At 40.8% G+C, this 17,190-nt stretch overlaps 1 protein-coding gene across 1 annotated transcript in view; it reads left to right on the top strand.

The window, feature by feature from the left end:
- The window catches only part of LDAF1 (lipid droplet assembly factor 1), a 148,774-nt gene extending 132,011 nt beyond the window's left edge, over window positions 1-16,763 (top strand). The window contains exon 5 of the mRNA XM_040356846.1: window positions 16,319-16,763. Within this exon, the coding sequence (XP_040212780.1) occupies window positions 16,319-16,418 (100 nt within the window). The 3' untranslated portion in view covers window positions 16,419-16,763. The remainder of the gene's footprint in view (window positions 1-16,318) is intronic.
- Window positions 16,764-17,190: the final 427 nt, after the last annotated feature.

The raw sequence follows: 17,190 nt of genomic DNA, 5'->3' as shown, positions 1-17,190 counted from the left end.
CGATTACCGCGGTAAACCCCCCCGCTCAACAAATGGGGGGTATGCTCATTTGTCCCTCATTCTGAAGTTGAAAAGTTGGGAGGTATGGTAAAGGGACACCTGATGTAAGGGGGCACTGTAATGGGGTTCCCTGATGTAAAGGGACACTCTGATGGGGAAACCTGATATAAAGTGGCACTCTGATGGGAACACCTGATGTAAAGGGACACTGTGATGGGGACCCTGATGTAAAGTGCCACTCTGATGTAGACCCCTAATGTAAAGAGGCACTCTGATGGGCACACCTAATGTAAAGGAACACTCAGATGGGGACACCTGATGTAAAGGGGCACTCTTTACATCACCTACTGTAAGGGGACACTCTGATGGGGACAAATGATGTAATGATGTAAGCGGGCACACTGATGGGAGACACCAGATGTAGGGGAGCCGTCTGATGAAGAAACCTGATGGGAATACCTGATATATAAGGGGGTATCCTGACGGTGGCAACTGATTTATGGGGGTAGTCTGTTGGGCACACCCAATGTAATGAAATACTCTGGTGGGGGTACTTGACGTAATGGGAAACACTATTGGGGACATTTACATTCACAGAGACCAGAGTTTGTGGAGGAAACCGTAAGAAAAGCACAAGAGAGTGCGGCTTGCGCCAAAAAAGGGAGGAAAGATGCATACAATCGTTAATGGTACAGACTTGTGATTCGGACCTCGGCGTAAAAAAAAAATTAGTGACCGGACCTCCTTGAATTTTAATTCACTACCCCTGCTTTAAAGCAACTGTTGCTAAACTGAATATGTAAAATGATGTTGTACCTGTAAAGAAGAATGTAAATATCTCTCCTGCTCCTCTGATCACGAGGAGTCACTAAATTCAGTCCAGAAACCAACTTCTAGGAGTGTCGATCTCTGCTGTCCCCTACCGCTTGTATTATGTTTAGGAAGTTCCATTATAACAGCTGTTGGCTACACCTAGAATGTAGGGAGTAGGTGTACGATGCCTAATGCCTAGTACACACAATCGTTTTTCACGTTGGGAAAACTGCTGTTTTCCTTTGGCCGGGAAAACCGGCCGCGTGTATGCTCCTTAGCAGTTTTCCCGACAGAAAAACTGCGGTTTAAAAAATAAGAACATGTTCTCTTTTTTTCTCGCAGTGAATCGCGGCGTGTGTATGCTCCCTCGCAGTGTTTCCCATAGGAAACCGATCGTGTGTACTAGGCATTAAACATTTCATACATACCTTGGATTATGAGCATAATCCGTTCCAGGAGAATTCTCGTAATCCAAAGCACTTGCATATTAAAGCGAGTTTCCCCATAGAAGTCAATGGAAACAAAAATAATTTTGTTCCGCATTGACTTCAATGGCATGCAATACCGCATGTGGCCAGGGGTGGGGGGTGCCAGAGAGCCTCGAAAAGGCCCAGGGACAGCTCGGCTGAAAAGGCTCAGAAACACCTAGGAACTGAGTATTTCCGGACGGCTCCGATCGGCCCTACCCGGCTCCGGCGCCCCTGCACCTCAGGCCAAATGTGGTACTGCATACCACATTATCTTGAATTCTGCTCGTTTTGCAAGATAACATTCGCAAACCGAGTCAGAATAAAAAAATAAAAAAAAGTTGCTCGTCTTTCAAAATGCTCGTTAACCACGTTACTCATAAACCAAGGTTAAACTGATACTGAGGGGCAGATCCTCAAAGGAAGTACGCCGGCGTATCTACTGATACGCCTGCGTAATTTCAAATTTCCCGCGTCGTATCTTTGGTTTGAATCCTCAAAACAAGATAAGACGGCATCTGGTTCTGATCCGACAGGTGTACGTCTGCACGCCTTCGGATCTTAGATGCAATTCTTCGGCGCCTGCTGGGTGGCGTTCCCGTCGTATTCCACGTCGAGTATGCAAATTAGCTATTTCCGACGATCCACGAACGTACGAGCGGCCGTCGCATTCTTTTACGTCGTTTCCGTTTGGCTTTTTTCGGCGTATAGTTAAAGCTGCTATTTGGTGGCGTACGCAATGTTAAGTATGGCCATCGTTCCCACGTCGAATTTGAATTTTTTTTTTTCGTTTGCGCAAGTCGTCCGTGAATGGGGCTGGACGTAATTTACGTCCACGTCAAAACCAATGACGTCCTTGCGACGTCATTTAGCGCAATGCACGGTGGGAAATTTAGGGACGGCGCATGGGCAGTTCGTTCGGCACGGGGACGCGCTTCATTTAAATGAAACACGCCCCCTACTCGCCGCATTTGAATTCCGCGCCCTTACGCCGCAAGAGATACACTACGCCCCTGTAACTTACGGCGCAAATTCTTTCAGGATTCAAACCAAAGCCAGGTAAGTTACGGCGGCGTAGCGTATCTCAGATACGCTGCGCGGGTGCAGATCTTTGTGAATCTGCCCCTGAGAATATAATGACTAATACAATTACTCATTTGGAGCCGCACATAGATTACTATAGAAGAGCAGGTACACTTTGCAACATAAATTACAAGATTGTATGCTTGTCCACTGTATTCACGTTCCAGTTTTTGTATATGTTGCTAACAATATATTGTCCAAAAAAACATTTTCTTTTCCAAAAAGATGATGCAGGTAGGCACAGAAATGTAAAATGTTTGCAGAGGTAATACATCACAAACGATCAAAAGGTGGAAGTTGTTTGGAATTGAATCAGTTGTGTTGCCTGCTAAAGTTTTTATCTCCTCTCTCTTTGTTACTCAGAAGATGAAAATTCCTGCTGTGCAACACAACCAACACTATTAATAACATACTGATCTCTAAAAGGAAATAGAAGTGAAGGCAGGAAGGCTATTACCATGCAATACATACTCTTGTCATTGTTTGTGTGAGATCATTTATGTAAGATTGTGCTACATAGAAAAAATTGTAACATAAAAATAAATTCTATGCTACTCCGAACTGATTGTCAAAACAATGAGACATTCATTCTTTTAAAATTTTCCTTTTCTACAAAATACCTAATAAGAATACGTTAGAAAAGTGTAGCATTAGTTTTCTAATAGAACTGTATAGTATTAACTTTTGATAAAATAAATACACAATGGCTTAATACTTCAGGTTTGTCAAATATAAAAGGAGTATATAGTAGTAAAGACTGGAGTAAAAAATAGTTTAGTTTTTTTCAGCAAAAATGATTTTTCTGATATGCAGTGTAATGGAAGCAGACACGGAATGCACAGGGTGCAATCTCCCCAATGGGGCAATTTCCAAGGGTTAGAACTTCCCTTATTCTATCCCAAAACTAAAAAAAATCTTTTGTTCGAAGTATGTGTATTTACCTTTATCAAAAGATAAGACAAACCTGTGCTTAAAACCAGTTAAATAAAATGTGAAAAAGTAAAAGAATAGTACAAGCTGCAACTCTATTGTGAGACATATAAACAGTTCTAACATATTCAGGCCATAAAGATTTGCGCTATACATACTTTGGACTAGATTCATATAGCCCGCTGTAAGTTTGTGAGGGCGTATCGTATCTCAGATACGCTACGCCGCCGTAACTTGGTGAGGCTGGGGCTGGATTCACAAAGAACCTGCGCCCTAAGTTACGGCGGCGTAGCGTAAATCTGTCGGCGTAAGCACGCCAAATTCAAATTGAGAAGAGGTGGGCGTGTTTTATGCAAATAAAACATGACCCCGCGTAAATGACGTCTCTAACGAATGGCGCATGCGCCGTCCGTGAACGTATCCCAGTGCGCATGCTCCTAATCACGTCACAAATAGTCAATGCTTTCGACGTGAACGTAATTTACGCTAAGCCCTTTTCGCAAACAACGTAAAATTCGACGCTGTCCTGACGTCCATACTTAACATTGGCTATGCCTCATATAGCAGGAGTAACGTTACGCCGGAAAAAGCCTTATGCAAACAACGTAAAAAAATCTGCCGGGCGCACGTACATTTCTAAATCGGCATATCCAGCTCATTTGCATATTCTACGCTGAAATCGACAGAAGCGCCACCTAGCGGCCAGCGTAAATATGCAACTAAGATACGACGGCGTAAGAGACTTACGCCAGTTGGATCTTAGCCAAATTTCGGCGTATCTTGCTTTCTGAATACAGAAAGAAGATACGCCGGTGCAGCTTTGAATTTACGTGGCGTATCAATAGTTGCCAACGTAAATTCTTGCTGAATCTAGCCCTTTGTGTACAAAGGTACAGTACATCAATACTTGCAAAGATATGTTCCAGTGAAGCCAAAATTGAAAGTCATAAATTGTAGATAAAAAAAAAATGAAAAAGTGTGTGTGTGTGTAATATATATATATATATATATATATATATATATATATATATATATATATATATATATATATATATATATATATATATATATATATATATATATATATATATATATATATATATATATATATATATATATATATATATATATAATATAATTCCTCCACACATGTGACCAGAATGTTGAGATAGTTGAATAAAGTCACTATCCATCACCGAAATGAGAAATCTTGACTAGGACGCCACCACCTATTTATGGTAAAATTGCTGCTTACCAGCTAAAAGGGACCTTCTAAATCGGAAAGCGTCTATACACCCAGCCAGGTCCTTTCAATATGGTAATCTATGTAATATCCTCTGGGCCAAAAGTGCAGGTCATCCAGATATTGCCTCCATAATTGTGTTCCAAAAATATATAAATAAGCTACACGTAGTGTAAAATCTTAAGTTTGCTTTATTAAAAAAGGTAAGATATGCACTTGCATCAATATAGAAGTTACACGCCTTAAACAATCTCGCCAGCCAGCAAAGCACAAGTAACCGCACTTCTGGGAAATGAAGAACGCAATGACATCAGCATGTCGCTCCGCCCTACGCGTTTTTGTCACAGAGTGACGTCTGGGGCACGGAATCGGTATAAATACCTCACAGGGAACCAAACCTCGATCGGAGTCTCAGGTTGCCCACATCTAAGTAAAACCAAAACTCTATTCGCATACTACATGAGTAGATAGAGGGTCGAAAAGTTTCCTAATAAATAAAAAAACTCTATGCCCTGATATTTTGCCTGTTTAACCACTACCTTCAAAAGAAGAGGAATCTACTGCTCCAGGTGTGTGCAGTACCTTGATTGGAACCAAGTACGAGTCTAGCCCCGGCCCGCATCCGGCTTGAGAAAAAGAAGAAATGGCTGCACATTCAAAGTTTCCAAAAGTGCCAAAATGAAGACGCGTTTCACACATCTGATCTGTGCTTAATCATAATGATTAAGCACAGATCTGATGTGTAAAACGCGTCTAACACCTGGTTTCCCTGGTGTATTTTGACCGTCTGCAATAAAAGGCACTTTTGGAAACTTTGCATGTGCAGCCATTTCTTCTTTATAATCACTACCTTGCCTGTAGCATTTTTACCTTCTTTCAGGCGTGCTGGGGCCCTTGAGGGGGAGTCAATAGCAGAAAAACCCGTAATTCCTTGCCGAGTGCTTTGGCAAACACTGGGCAGCTACTTAGACCTTGGCCTTCTTTAGGGTCTACATTTCACTAGGGGGCACAGAGGGTCCACTACCCTAATAACAGCTGTATAACAGTCCTAATCCTGTCTGATAGATAGAAATAGATTCAAATCTCAAAAACTGGTTTAAATGTGACTGGTGTTTGTAAAAAAAAATTCTCTATGATGCATTAGGCTTCCTTGTTATGTGGGAACAAACAAGAAACACCTGACAAACTGCTAAATACACAATTAATGGATGGATACATATGAACTGTTTTAACTGCCAAAGGATTTATTCTGTTCAGCCAGTCTTGTAATCCAAGCATTCCTGCCATACAGAATTTGTGCAATTAAACTGCACTTGTGTTTGTGTGCAAACTTCAATAATGTGCAAAGCAGCAACCTAACTGTGAGATACTTACCACAGTGCAATAAATCATACATTTCAGAGGTGCGCTATCAGAAAATTGATCAAAGGGTAACTCCACTTTCGTGGGGGGAAAAATTACCAACTAAAGAAAATAGAATAAATTGTGTACAGTTGCGATACAAGTCATATTGTTATTAAAAATGACCTTTCCTTTTTCAATCTGCAGGCGCTGTAATTTTCTGTAAATGCAATATGGCTACATGGAGTTGTTTTGTACACAGAATGTGCACCAATCACTACCCAGAAACATAATTTCCTGCTTGTGTGGTTGGCTCACCAATTTTCCCAGAAGTCTGCCTAAGATACAACTCCGATTTCAGGCATCCCCAGCAACAAAAAAAAATTTTTTTTTAGTGAGATATTTCCAATATGAACGGAGATCTGTAAATATAAACAGACAGATCTCTGCGCTGTCAGGGGTGAGGAAAGCGATCTGTTGTTCATACTAAGTATGAACAACAATCGCTCTCGTCACCCAGGCAGTCCCATCCTTCCACAGTTAGAATCACTCCCTAGGTAACACAGAGCAACCCCTTGATCCCCCCTACCACTGTTAACCCCTTCCCTGCCATCAGTGTTAATTTTGGCAGCAAATTTTGATTTAGTTTTAGTCTTAAGCCTCGAAGTGTATGCTTCCTCAGTTTTCCCGACAGGAAAACTGCCGGGAATCCCGGCAGAGAAAAAAGAGAACCCGCTCTCTATTTTCCCGCTAGGATTTCCGTGGCTTTAAACCCGGCAGTTTTCCTATGGGGAAACACTGAGAGGGAGCATGCGCACGGCTGGGATTTCCAGCCAAAGCTCTTCCCGCAGTTTTCCTGACGAGAAAACCTCTCGTGTGTACACAGGGAAAGTTACCGAGCAGGTTCTCGGTTTTCCCGTCTGGTTTCCCGGCGGACTTTATACCGCCGGGAATCCCGGTCGTGTGTACAGAGCTTTAGTCTTAGAAATAAAATGGCATTTTAGTTTTAGTCTTCTGCAATTTTTTTAGTTTTAGTCGTATTTAGTTGACTAAATCTCCAGTACATTTTAGTCAACTAAAACTAATTTTAGTTGTCTAAAATCTAATGGGTGTAATTAAATTGTAATGTATTAGTTAACATTTCTTTCCAAACTCATATACTGCTGGCGTGAAAATTATTATTGTTATTATTTATGGTATTGAGGTATGAATATGCACTACAGACCAGTGTTCATTTTGAAGTCAAATTTCAATTTAGTTTTAGTCTGATGCCGCGTACACACGATCATTTTTCGGCATGTAAAAAACTGTTTTTCAGCATCTAGAAAAAAACTTAGTTTTTTCATACTTCATCATTAAAACGACGTTGCCCACACATGATCGTTTTAAAAAAATTCTCTAGCAAAGCGCGGGGACATACAACACGTACGACGGCACTATAAAGGGGAAGTTCCATGCAGATGGCGCCACCCTTGGGGCTGCTTTAGCTGATTCCGTGTTAGTAAAAGATGATTTGCGCTTTTCTGTCTGTTACAGCGTGATGAATGTGCTTACTCCATTACGAACGGTAGTTTTACCAGAACGAGCGCTCCCGTCTCATAACTTGCTTCTGAGCATGCACAGGTTTTTAACGTTGTTTTAGCCCACACACGATCATTTTTTACAACCCGAAAAACGACATTGTTTAAAACGTTGTTAAAAAATGCAGCATGTTTGAATTTTTTTTTGTCGTTTTTCAGAACCCGAAAAATGATGTGAAGCCCACACACCATCATTTTAAATGACATTTTTTAAAAACGTTTTTTTTACAACCCGAAAAATGATCGTGTGTACGCGGCATTAGTCTTTTGACTAAAATGGCATTTTAGTTTGTCGTATTTTAGTCATCTCAATTGTTTTAGATTTGGTCGTAATTTATTTGACTAAAATAGTATTAATTTAGTCGACTAAAATGTTTTAGTCAACTAAATTAACACTGCCTGCCAGTGACATTTACACAGTGATCGCTGTATAAATTCCAATGGTCCCAAAAATGTGTCCAATCTGTCTGCCACAATGTCGCAATCCCGATAAAAATCGCTGATCACCCCCATTACTAGTGAAAAAAAAAAAACTGCCATAAATCTTTCCACTACTTTATAGACGCTATAACTTTTGCACAAACCAATCAATAAACGCTTATTGTGATTTTTATTACCAAAAATATGTAGAAGAATACATATCGACCTAAACTGAGGAAAAAATAACCTTTTTTAAAAAAGAAAAAAAATTGGGAATATTTATTATAGCAAAAAGTAGAAAATATATTGCGTGTTTTTCAAAATTGTCGCTCTTTTTTTGTTTATAGCGAAAAAAAAAAAAAAACAGAATACATTATCAAATACCACCAAAAGAAAGCTTAATTTGTGGTAAAAAAATTTGGGTACAACGTCAAACCGCGCAATTGTCAGTTAAAATGACGCAGTGCCATATCTCAAAAATTGGCCTGGTCATTGAGCATCCAAATCTTCTGGGGTTAACCACTTCAGCCCCGGACCATTTTGCTGGTCAAAGACCATGCCACTTTTTGCGATTCGACACTGTGTTGTTTTAACGGACAATTGTGCGCTCGTGCAACGTGGCTCCCAAACAAAATTTACGTCCTTTTTTTCCCACAAATATAGCTTTCTTTTGGTGGTATTTGATCACCTCTGCGGTTTTTATTTTTTGCTCTATAAACAAAAATAAACAATTTTGAAAAAAATGCAATATGTTTTACTTTTTGCTATAATAAATATCCCCCAAAAATATATAAAAAAAAAACATTTTTTTTCCCCTCAGTTTAGGCCGATACGTATTCTTCTACATATTTTTGGTAAAAAATAATCACAATAAGCGCTTATTGATCAGTTTGCGCAAAATTTATAGCGTCTACAAAATAAGGGATAGTTTTATGGCATTTTTATTAATCATTTTTTTTTTTTACTAGTAATAGACGGTGATCAGCGTTTTTTTTTTTATTGTGACTGCAAAATTATGGCGGAAACATCAGACACTTTTGACACTTTTGGGACCATTGTCATTTTTACAGCGATCAGTCCTATAAAAATGCACTGATAACTGAAAATGACACTGGCAGTAAAGGGGTTAACCACTAGGTGGCACTGTAGGGGTTAAGTGTGCCCTAGGGAGTGCTTCTAACTGTAGGGGGAATGGGCTGTGTGTGTGACAGGACAGTGATCACCGCTTACGATTACAGGAAGCTGCGGTCACTGTCCTGTCACTAGGAAGACTGGGGAAATGCTTGTTTACATCAGCATCCCACCTTCCTCACCGTGACATGATCGCGGGTATGCCCACGGACATCGAGTCCGCGGCACCCGCAGTTGGAGTCACGGAGCTTGCGGCGGGCCACGCGCGTGTGCACAATGCCTGCTTCTTAAAGTGGACGTTTATATACGTCCTTTTGCCTGCCCGTGCCATTCTGCAGACGTATATCTGCGTGCGGCGGGCAGCAAGCGGTTAAATAATATATCTTCATAATTTATATCAACAGATATCTGAGAAAAAGACTAATATACAAATCTGTGTGTTAAGTAAAGTGTGCAGCCGGCCACGTGCAAGCTGGTGAATTAAAGTCATCTTAATATTTGTTTTTCATGTAAGAAATCCAGATAAGTCCAAAATGGTTTACAGTTGGAGTAATAAAGCTACTCATTATACAAAGACACGTGTGAGAGTGAAGTGGGCAATAGGAGGTATTCCTTGTTCATTTTACATCATCTCCCCTGCTAGTCAACTGTAATCTCAGAAAATTACCTTTAATCCCTCTGTTGTTTACATGAGCAGTTTTAGCAGTTCGGACAACAACAACATTCTGTATCCAACAACGGGGCATTTGCTTGTGGTTTTATTCTGTATACCGAAGGTTGTTTGACATTTAATGTGATATTAGCCTGCAGAGGTAAGCACAGTGTGACACTTTATAAATCTCAGGAGATTGTGAACCTCTGTTTAATTGTGTGACATTTTTTTTGGCAGACCTGTATGTCATGGGTAAAAAAAAATGGCTTGCATAATAAATTCTCTCAGTTCCATAGCTTTCACTTGGCTGGTAACCCTTTCCACATATGATATGGCCCATGAGATTTTACACTTTTAGCACAGATGTAATAGTACTAGTAGCTGGCTCGATGACTTTACTTGCTGCCTGAATATGTGTGTTTTTTTTTTTTTTTTTTAATCCTTTATATTAAATATTGTGCATATTGATACAATGAAATCCTACATTTTATAGTCTATTAATTCTGTACGTTCTTTTGGGTGGAGCATTGTATCTATCAGCTAAATTCTTAAAATCTGTATTGATCGCAATGGACTCCCATGATACATTTTGTTTGGTTTACAAATGTCAGCATGCCAGTTATATATAGTATCTCACAAAAGTGTGTACACCCCTCACATTTTTGTAAATATTTTATTATATCTTTTCATGTGACGACACCGAAGAAATTACACTTTGCTACAATGTAAAAGTAGTGAGTGTACAGATTGTATAACAGTGTAAATTTGCCGTACCCTCAAAATAACTCAACACACATCCATTAATGTCTAAACTGTTGGCAACAAAAGTGGGTACACCTCTAAATGAAAATGTCCAAATTGAGCCCAAAGTATCAATATTTTGTGTGGCCACCATTATTTTCCAGCACTGACTTAACCCTCTTGGGCATGGAGTTCACGAGAGCTTCACAGGTTGCCACTGGAGTCCTCTTCCACTCCTCCATGACCACATCAAGGAGCTGGTGGATGTTGGTGACCTGCCGCTCCTCAACCTTCCGTTTTTGAGGATGCCCCACAGATGCTTAACCACTTGACCACTGGGCACTTAAACCCCCTTCCTGACCAGACCAATTTTCAGCTTTCGGTGCTCTCACAATTTGAATGACAATTACTCAGTCATACAACATTGTACCCATTTGAAATTTTCGTCCTTTTTTTCACACAAATAGAGCTTTCTTTTGGTGGTATTAGATCACCTCTGGGTTTTTTATTTTTTGCGCTATAAAAGAAAAACGACAGAAAATTCTGTAAAAAAAAAAAAAACTTGTTTCTGTCATATTCGCAGGTTATTTCTCACACACAGCATATGCATACCACGAATGACACCCCAAAACACATTCTGCTATTCCTCCCGAGTATGGCGATACCCCATGTGTGCAACTTTTACACGGCGTGGCCACATACAGAGGCCCATCAGGCGTTCTGGAGCACCCAGGCCAATTCTGACATTTCTCTCCTACATGGAAAAATCACAATTTATTTGCTAGAAAACTACATAGAACCCCAAAACATTATATATGCGGAGTATTGGGGTATTGTGGGTATTGCGGAGTATTGTGGGTATTGCGGAGTATTGTGGGTATTGCAGAGTATTGTGGGTATTGCAGAGTATTGTGGGTATTGCAGAGTATTGCCCCAGGGATAGCTGAGCTGGGATGGATGGCTGGATCTATGACTGCAGTTGTCACAGATCCAGCCACAGCACTGCTGACACCCGCTCCCCCCCCCCTCTCCTCTCCTCTCGTACTGTACCGAACGGTACAGAGAGGAGAGGAAGGAACCGGCGTCATCAAATGACGCCGGTTTGTTTACAAGTGATCGCTCCGTCATTTGACGGAGCGATCACGTGGTAAACGTCCGCGATCAGCGGCAATTTACCGTGATCCGTGATGCGCCGGGTCTAGCACGGACACTTCCGCGAGCGCGCCCCAGGGGACGCGCAAACGCGGAAGTGCACGAGGACGTCCCAGGGACGTCCTGTCACACTAACTCGACCGCGCTGTAGCAGTATTTTTGCTATAGCGCGGTCGGCAAGTGGTTAATAGGGTTTAGGTCTGGAGACATGCCTAACCAGTCCATCACCTTTACCCTCAGCTTCTTTAGCAAGGCAGTGGTCATTGTGAAGGTGTGTTTGGGGTCATTATGTTGGAATACTGCTCTGCGGCCCAGTCACTGAAGGGAGGGGATCATGCTCTGCTTCAGTATGTCACAGTACATGTTGCCATTCATGGTTCCCTCAATGACCTGTAGCTTCCCAGTGCCAGCAGCACTCTCACAGCCCTAGACCATGACACTCCTACCTCCATGCTTGACTGTAGGCAAGACACACTTGTCTTTGTACTCCTCACCTGGTTGCCGCCACATGCACTTCACACCATCTGAATCAAATAAGTTTATCTTGGTCTCATCAGACCACAGAAAATGGTTCCAGTAATCCATGTCCTTAGTCTGCTTGTCTTCAGCAAACTGTTTGCAGGCTTTCTTGTGCATCATCTTTGGAAGAGGCTTCCTTCTGCGACGCCAGCCATGCAGACCAATTTAATGCAGTGTGCAGCGTATGGTCTGAGCACTGACAGGCTGATCCCCCCCCACCCTTTTAACTTCTGCAAAAATGCTGGCAGCACTCATATGTCTATTTCCCAAAGACAACCTCTGGATATGATGCTGAGCATGTGCACTCAACCTCTTTGGTTGACCTTGGCGAGGCCTGTTCTGAGTGGAACCTGTCCTGTTAAACCGCTGTATGGTCTTGGCCACCGTGCTGCAGCTTAGTTTCAGGGTCTTGGCAATCTCCTTATAGACTAGGCCATCTTTATGTAGAGCAACAATTTTTTTTCAGATCCTTAGAAAGTTCTTTGCCATGAGGTGCCATGTTGAACTTCCAGTGACCAGTATGAGAGAGTGAGAGCGATAACACCAAATTTAACACACCTGCTCCCCATTCACACCTGAGACCTTGTAACACGAACGAGTCACATGGGAGGGAAAATGGCTAATTGTGCCCGATTTTGTACATTTTCACTTAGGGGTGTACTCCTTTTTGTTGCCAGTGGTTTAGACATTAATGGCTCTGTTGAGTTATTTTGAGGGGACAGGAAATTTACACTGTTATACAAGCTGTACACTCACTACTTTACATTGTAGCAAAGTGTAATTTCTTCAGTGTTGTCACATTAAAAAATATAATAAAATATTTACAAAAATGTGAGGGGTGTACTCACTTCTGTGAGATACTGTAGGTTGTACCTTCAAAGAAAAATATAGGTTATATCCTCAAAGTAAGATAGCTAACAGTTTTCACGCTCGCTTTCATGTTTATACTTGTGTAGCCTTCAGCATTGGAAGATGCCTGGAGAAACCCTCCACCTAAAACAGAATGCCTCTTCCTTAGAAATACCAGCTCAAAAGGTGGTAAGGAAATCAGGCATGTAGTGGATATCTGGAAAGTGGAAGTCTCCTGGGTAGCCAATGCTCTTCCCATCAAACATTCTTCTAGCTCTGTGACCCCATCAGTAAGAAGTTGCCATATTGTCCACAGCAAGAATACATACCTGGAACTTTACTCCACAACAGAGTATTCAGGAACCTTCTGCATTAAGCACAGAGAAAGAGAAGCCACATTGTGTAATATTGCAAAGGAATTTTCATTTATTATAAGAATAAATAGTGCTTACATGTATAAGGAAAAGCATATGCAGTATATAACCCACGGGCACGGGACCATCCGACATACTCGTGCATGATGATGTCGCACGCTAGCTCCACCTGACACGTTTTCCCTCAATTGGCGTCTTCTGGGATTGGAGGCTTTTTCATACCGCATATGTTTTTCCTGATGCATGTAAGTGCATTTTATTCTTATATTAAATTTCAATTCCTTTGCAATATAACGCTATGTGGATTCCCCTTCTCTTTGGTTAATGACATATGGTTGCTGAACAGTTGGAGTAAAGTTCCAGGAGTGTATTCCTGCTGTGGAGGCACTGAGGCTACTTCTTACTGACAGGATTACTGAGCTACCCAGCTGCTTCATGGTGAGAGCGTTGGCAATCCAGGAGATTTTTAGCGCACTTGATCTCTATAATTTGAGATCTCCCCTGTTTGGTAAGAGGCCATCTATACCTGTTTAAAGACCACCCTTTTTGCATCGAAGCACTTTATATTTTTGTGTACGTGTGTATGCTCCATCGGACATTTTCTGTTGGAATTTCCACCAAAAAAAGATTAAGAGCTGGTTCTCAAATTTTCCGACAGAACAAATTCCTATCGGAAAATCCAAACGTCTATAGCAATTCCGGCGCGCAAAATTTGGTAGAATGCTCGGAAGCATTGAACTTCATTTTCTTGGCTCGTCCTAGTATTGTACGTCACCGCGTTCTTGACAGACGAATGTTCAGAGAACTTTTGTGTCACCGTGTTTGAGAAGAATTCCATCGGAAAAACCATCCAAGGTTTTTCCGACGGAAAATCCGATAATGTGTACGCGGCATAATATTGTGTGTGGGGTCTATGTGTGAGGTTTATAAATGTTTTATAACTGTTCAGGTAATGTGAATTAAAAGATCATGAGGCTCGGAGGTAAGGATTCTAGTTATTCAGTTATGCAACACCACCAAAGTGTTCTGTTGTTGCTAGTTGTTTTTTACATATGCAGGACTGTGGCATACAGGGGGAAATTTACTAAAACTAGAACACTGAGTCTGGTGCAGCTGTGCATGGTAGCCAATCAGCTTCTAACTTCAGCTTGTTCAATTTAAAGCTGTGGTGTTATATATATATAATATATATATATATATATATATATATATATATATATATATATATATATATAATTATATATATATATATATATATATATATATATATATATATATATATATATATATAATTATTGTATTGTAGTTTTTGTAGTTTACCTCTATTAGAGTGCTCCAACTCTGGATGAATGAGCACAGGGGCACCTTTGGACAGCAGCATTGTCAGTCCAGGGGTAGGGGTGTATTAGATGTACTAGAAGATTTAGAATAACACTGAGGCCCCGTACACACGATAGAATCCATCCGCTGAAAAATCTCAGCGGATCGGTTTCAGCGGATAGATTCTATGGTGTGTACATTCCAGCGGATATTTATCCGCGGATATTTCCGAATTCCAGCAGATAAAAATTTGTTGACATGCCAACAAATCTATCCGCTGGAATCGGATCCCACGGATTGATCCGCTGGTCTGTACAGACTCACCGGATCAATCCGTCCGAAGGGATCCCCCGCATGCGTCGTAATGATTCGACGCATGCGTGGAATTCCTTATATGACTGATTCGCGCACGTCGCCGCGTCATCATCGCGGCGACAGCGCGACACGTCATCGCCAGAGGATTTCGGCGCAGATTTCGATTCGATGGTGAGTACACTCCATCGCATGGAAATCCTCGGATACGGTCCGCTGGACCGTATCCGCGGATAAATCCTCTCGTGTGTATGGGGCCTTACAAATGAAAGCCATACACCAAGTCATACTGCAGTTACACAATTTTTTTTGGGGGGGGGGATAAATGTTTACATGAATAAATAAATGCTTATTATTGTAAACACCCCTGTCAGTGGTAAATTGTTTGTCTGAACAACTGCTAGGAAAGCTTGTCCTCTTGAAAAATTACAGACTTACTGGCTGGATCACCATTGCCTTAAAAGGAAAACAAACGCAGCCATTACATCTAAAGCCTCGTACACACGTACGGGTTTCCCGTCGGGAAAACTGCCATGAGAGCTTTTGGTCGGGAAAATCGGCCATGTGTATTCTCAATCGCAGATTTCCCGACAGGAAAACTGCCGGAACAAAAGAGAACCAGCTCTCTTCTTTTTTTTTCCCACCGGCATTCCCGGCGGTTTTTAAGCCGGCAGTTTTCCTATGGGAAACACTGCGATGGAGCATACACACGGCCAGGATTCCCAACCAAAGCTTTACTGTCGGGAAACCTGGTCGTGTGTAGGGGGAAAAAGTTACCGAGCAGGTTCTCTGTTTTCCCCGCAGGTTTCCCAGAGGACTTTTTACCGCCAGGAATCTCGTACGTGCAAACAAGGCTTAAAGGGGTTGTAAAGGTTCGTTTTTTATTTTCTAAATGGGTTCCTTTAAGCTAGTGCATTGTTGGTTCACTTACCCTTTCCTTCAATTTCCCTTCTAAATGTTTTTTTTCTTTGTTTTCTTTGTTTGAATTTCTCACTTTCTGTTCCTCCTCAGTAAGGTGTTCAGTAAGCTGTTCTAATTGACTTTCCACCACTCGGATGATGGTGGAAAGCTTACTGAGGAGAAACAGGAAGTGAGAAATTCAAAAAAAGAAAAAAAAACATTTAAAAGGGAAATCGAAGGAAAAGGTAAGTGAACCAACAATGCACTAGCTTAAAGGAACCAATTTAGAAGATAAGACGAAACCTTTACAACCCCTTTAAGAACTGGTAAGCTGCAATATAATTAATGTTTGCTTTTCAGTTTAATACTGCTTTTATTGATGCAAACAGAAACTCAGATTATATAACAGAAAGGGGAGAAAAGTGAAGTAAAATGTGTATATTGTTTTAAACAGAATGATAAAATATTGTTCTATGTGTTCATCAATTCAGGTTATCACGGAATGATTCACATCAATCTCGGCTCGGCTCAACGGTTGCTGAAGAACGTCCTCCCGTGAATGCTTCAAAAGATTCAACTCATGATAAATAGGGAAAAATATGAAATCAAATCCGTATTACCCAGTTTTACACGGACCATGAGTAGATAAGACATTTGTTAATTATACTTCGGAATCGGATTCACTATAAAGATGTCTTTCATTAAGTACACACCCTTTTATGTATGCAGAGACTGTTTTATGGACTGTTACGAGACTGTTTACCTTTATTGCTTTAGTGAAAATGTATATTGTTTTGCTGCACAATAGTTTTGGTTTACCTGAATATATGCAGGCTTTCTTTCGTATTTATTGTTTATTAAAGAGCATACACAACTCAACATGTTAACATGGCTTTACACATTTAACTATGAAAATAAAGACACTTTCCTGTTAAACTGTTTTGGTTTCCGTTTGTGTAAAAATGTTGGTTTGACTCTGTAATATCAAATTTTAAATAATAGTTGTCCCAACCCAATTAGAAGAGCCTGATGAATGCAGATCAACTCTTGTAGATATGAAAAATTCCAAGTCTAATGTGTGTTTCCCTTTAACAACATAAGTCTAATGCCGTGTACTCACGACCGTTTTTCATGACGAGAAAAATGCAATTTTTTTTAATTAGTCATTGAAAACGATCGTGTGTAGGCTCCAGAGCATTTTTCTCGACATGAAAAATGGCCATTAAAAATTTAGAACATGCTCTATTTTTTCTCGTTGTTTTTCACGTCGTGAAACGGTCATGTGTACGCTTTAGCGACGGGGAAAAAAAACGTGCATGCTCAAAAGCAAGTTATGAGACGGGAGCATTTGTAATGGAGACAG

Source organism: Rana temporaria, chromosome 6 (genome assembly GCF_905171775.1).
Source record: "Rana temporaria chromosome 6, aRanTem1.1, whole genome shotgun sequence".
Lineage (NCBI taxonomy): Eukaryota > Metazoa > Chordata > Amphibia > Anura > Ranidae > Rana > Rana temporaria.
The sequence above is the reverse complement of the archived record's forward strand: the minus strand, read 5'-3'. Positions and strand labels throughout refer to the sequence as shown.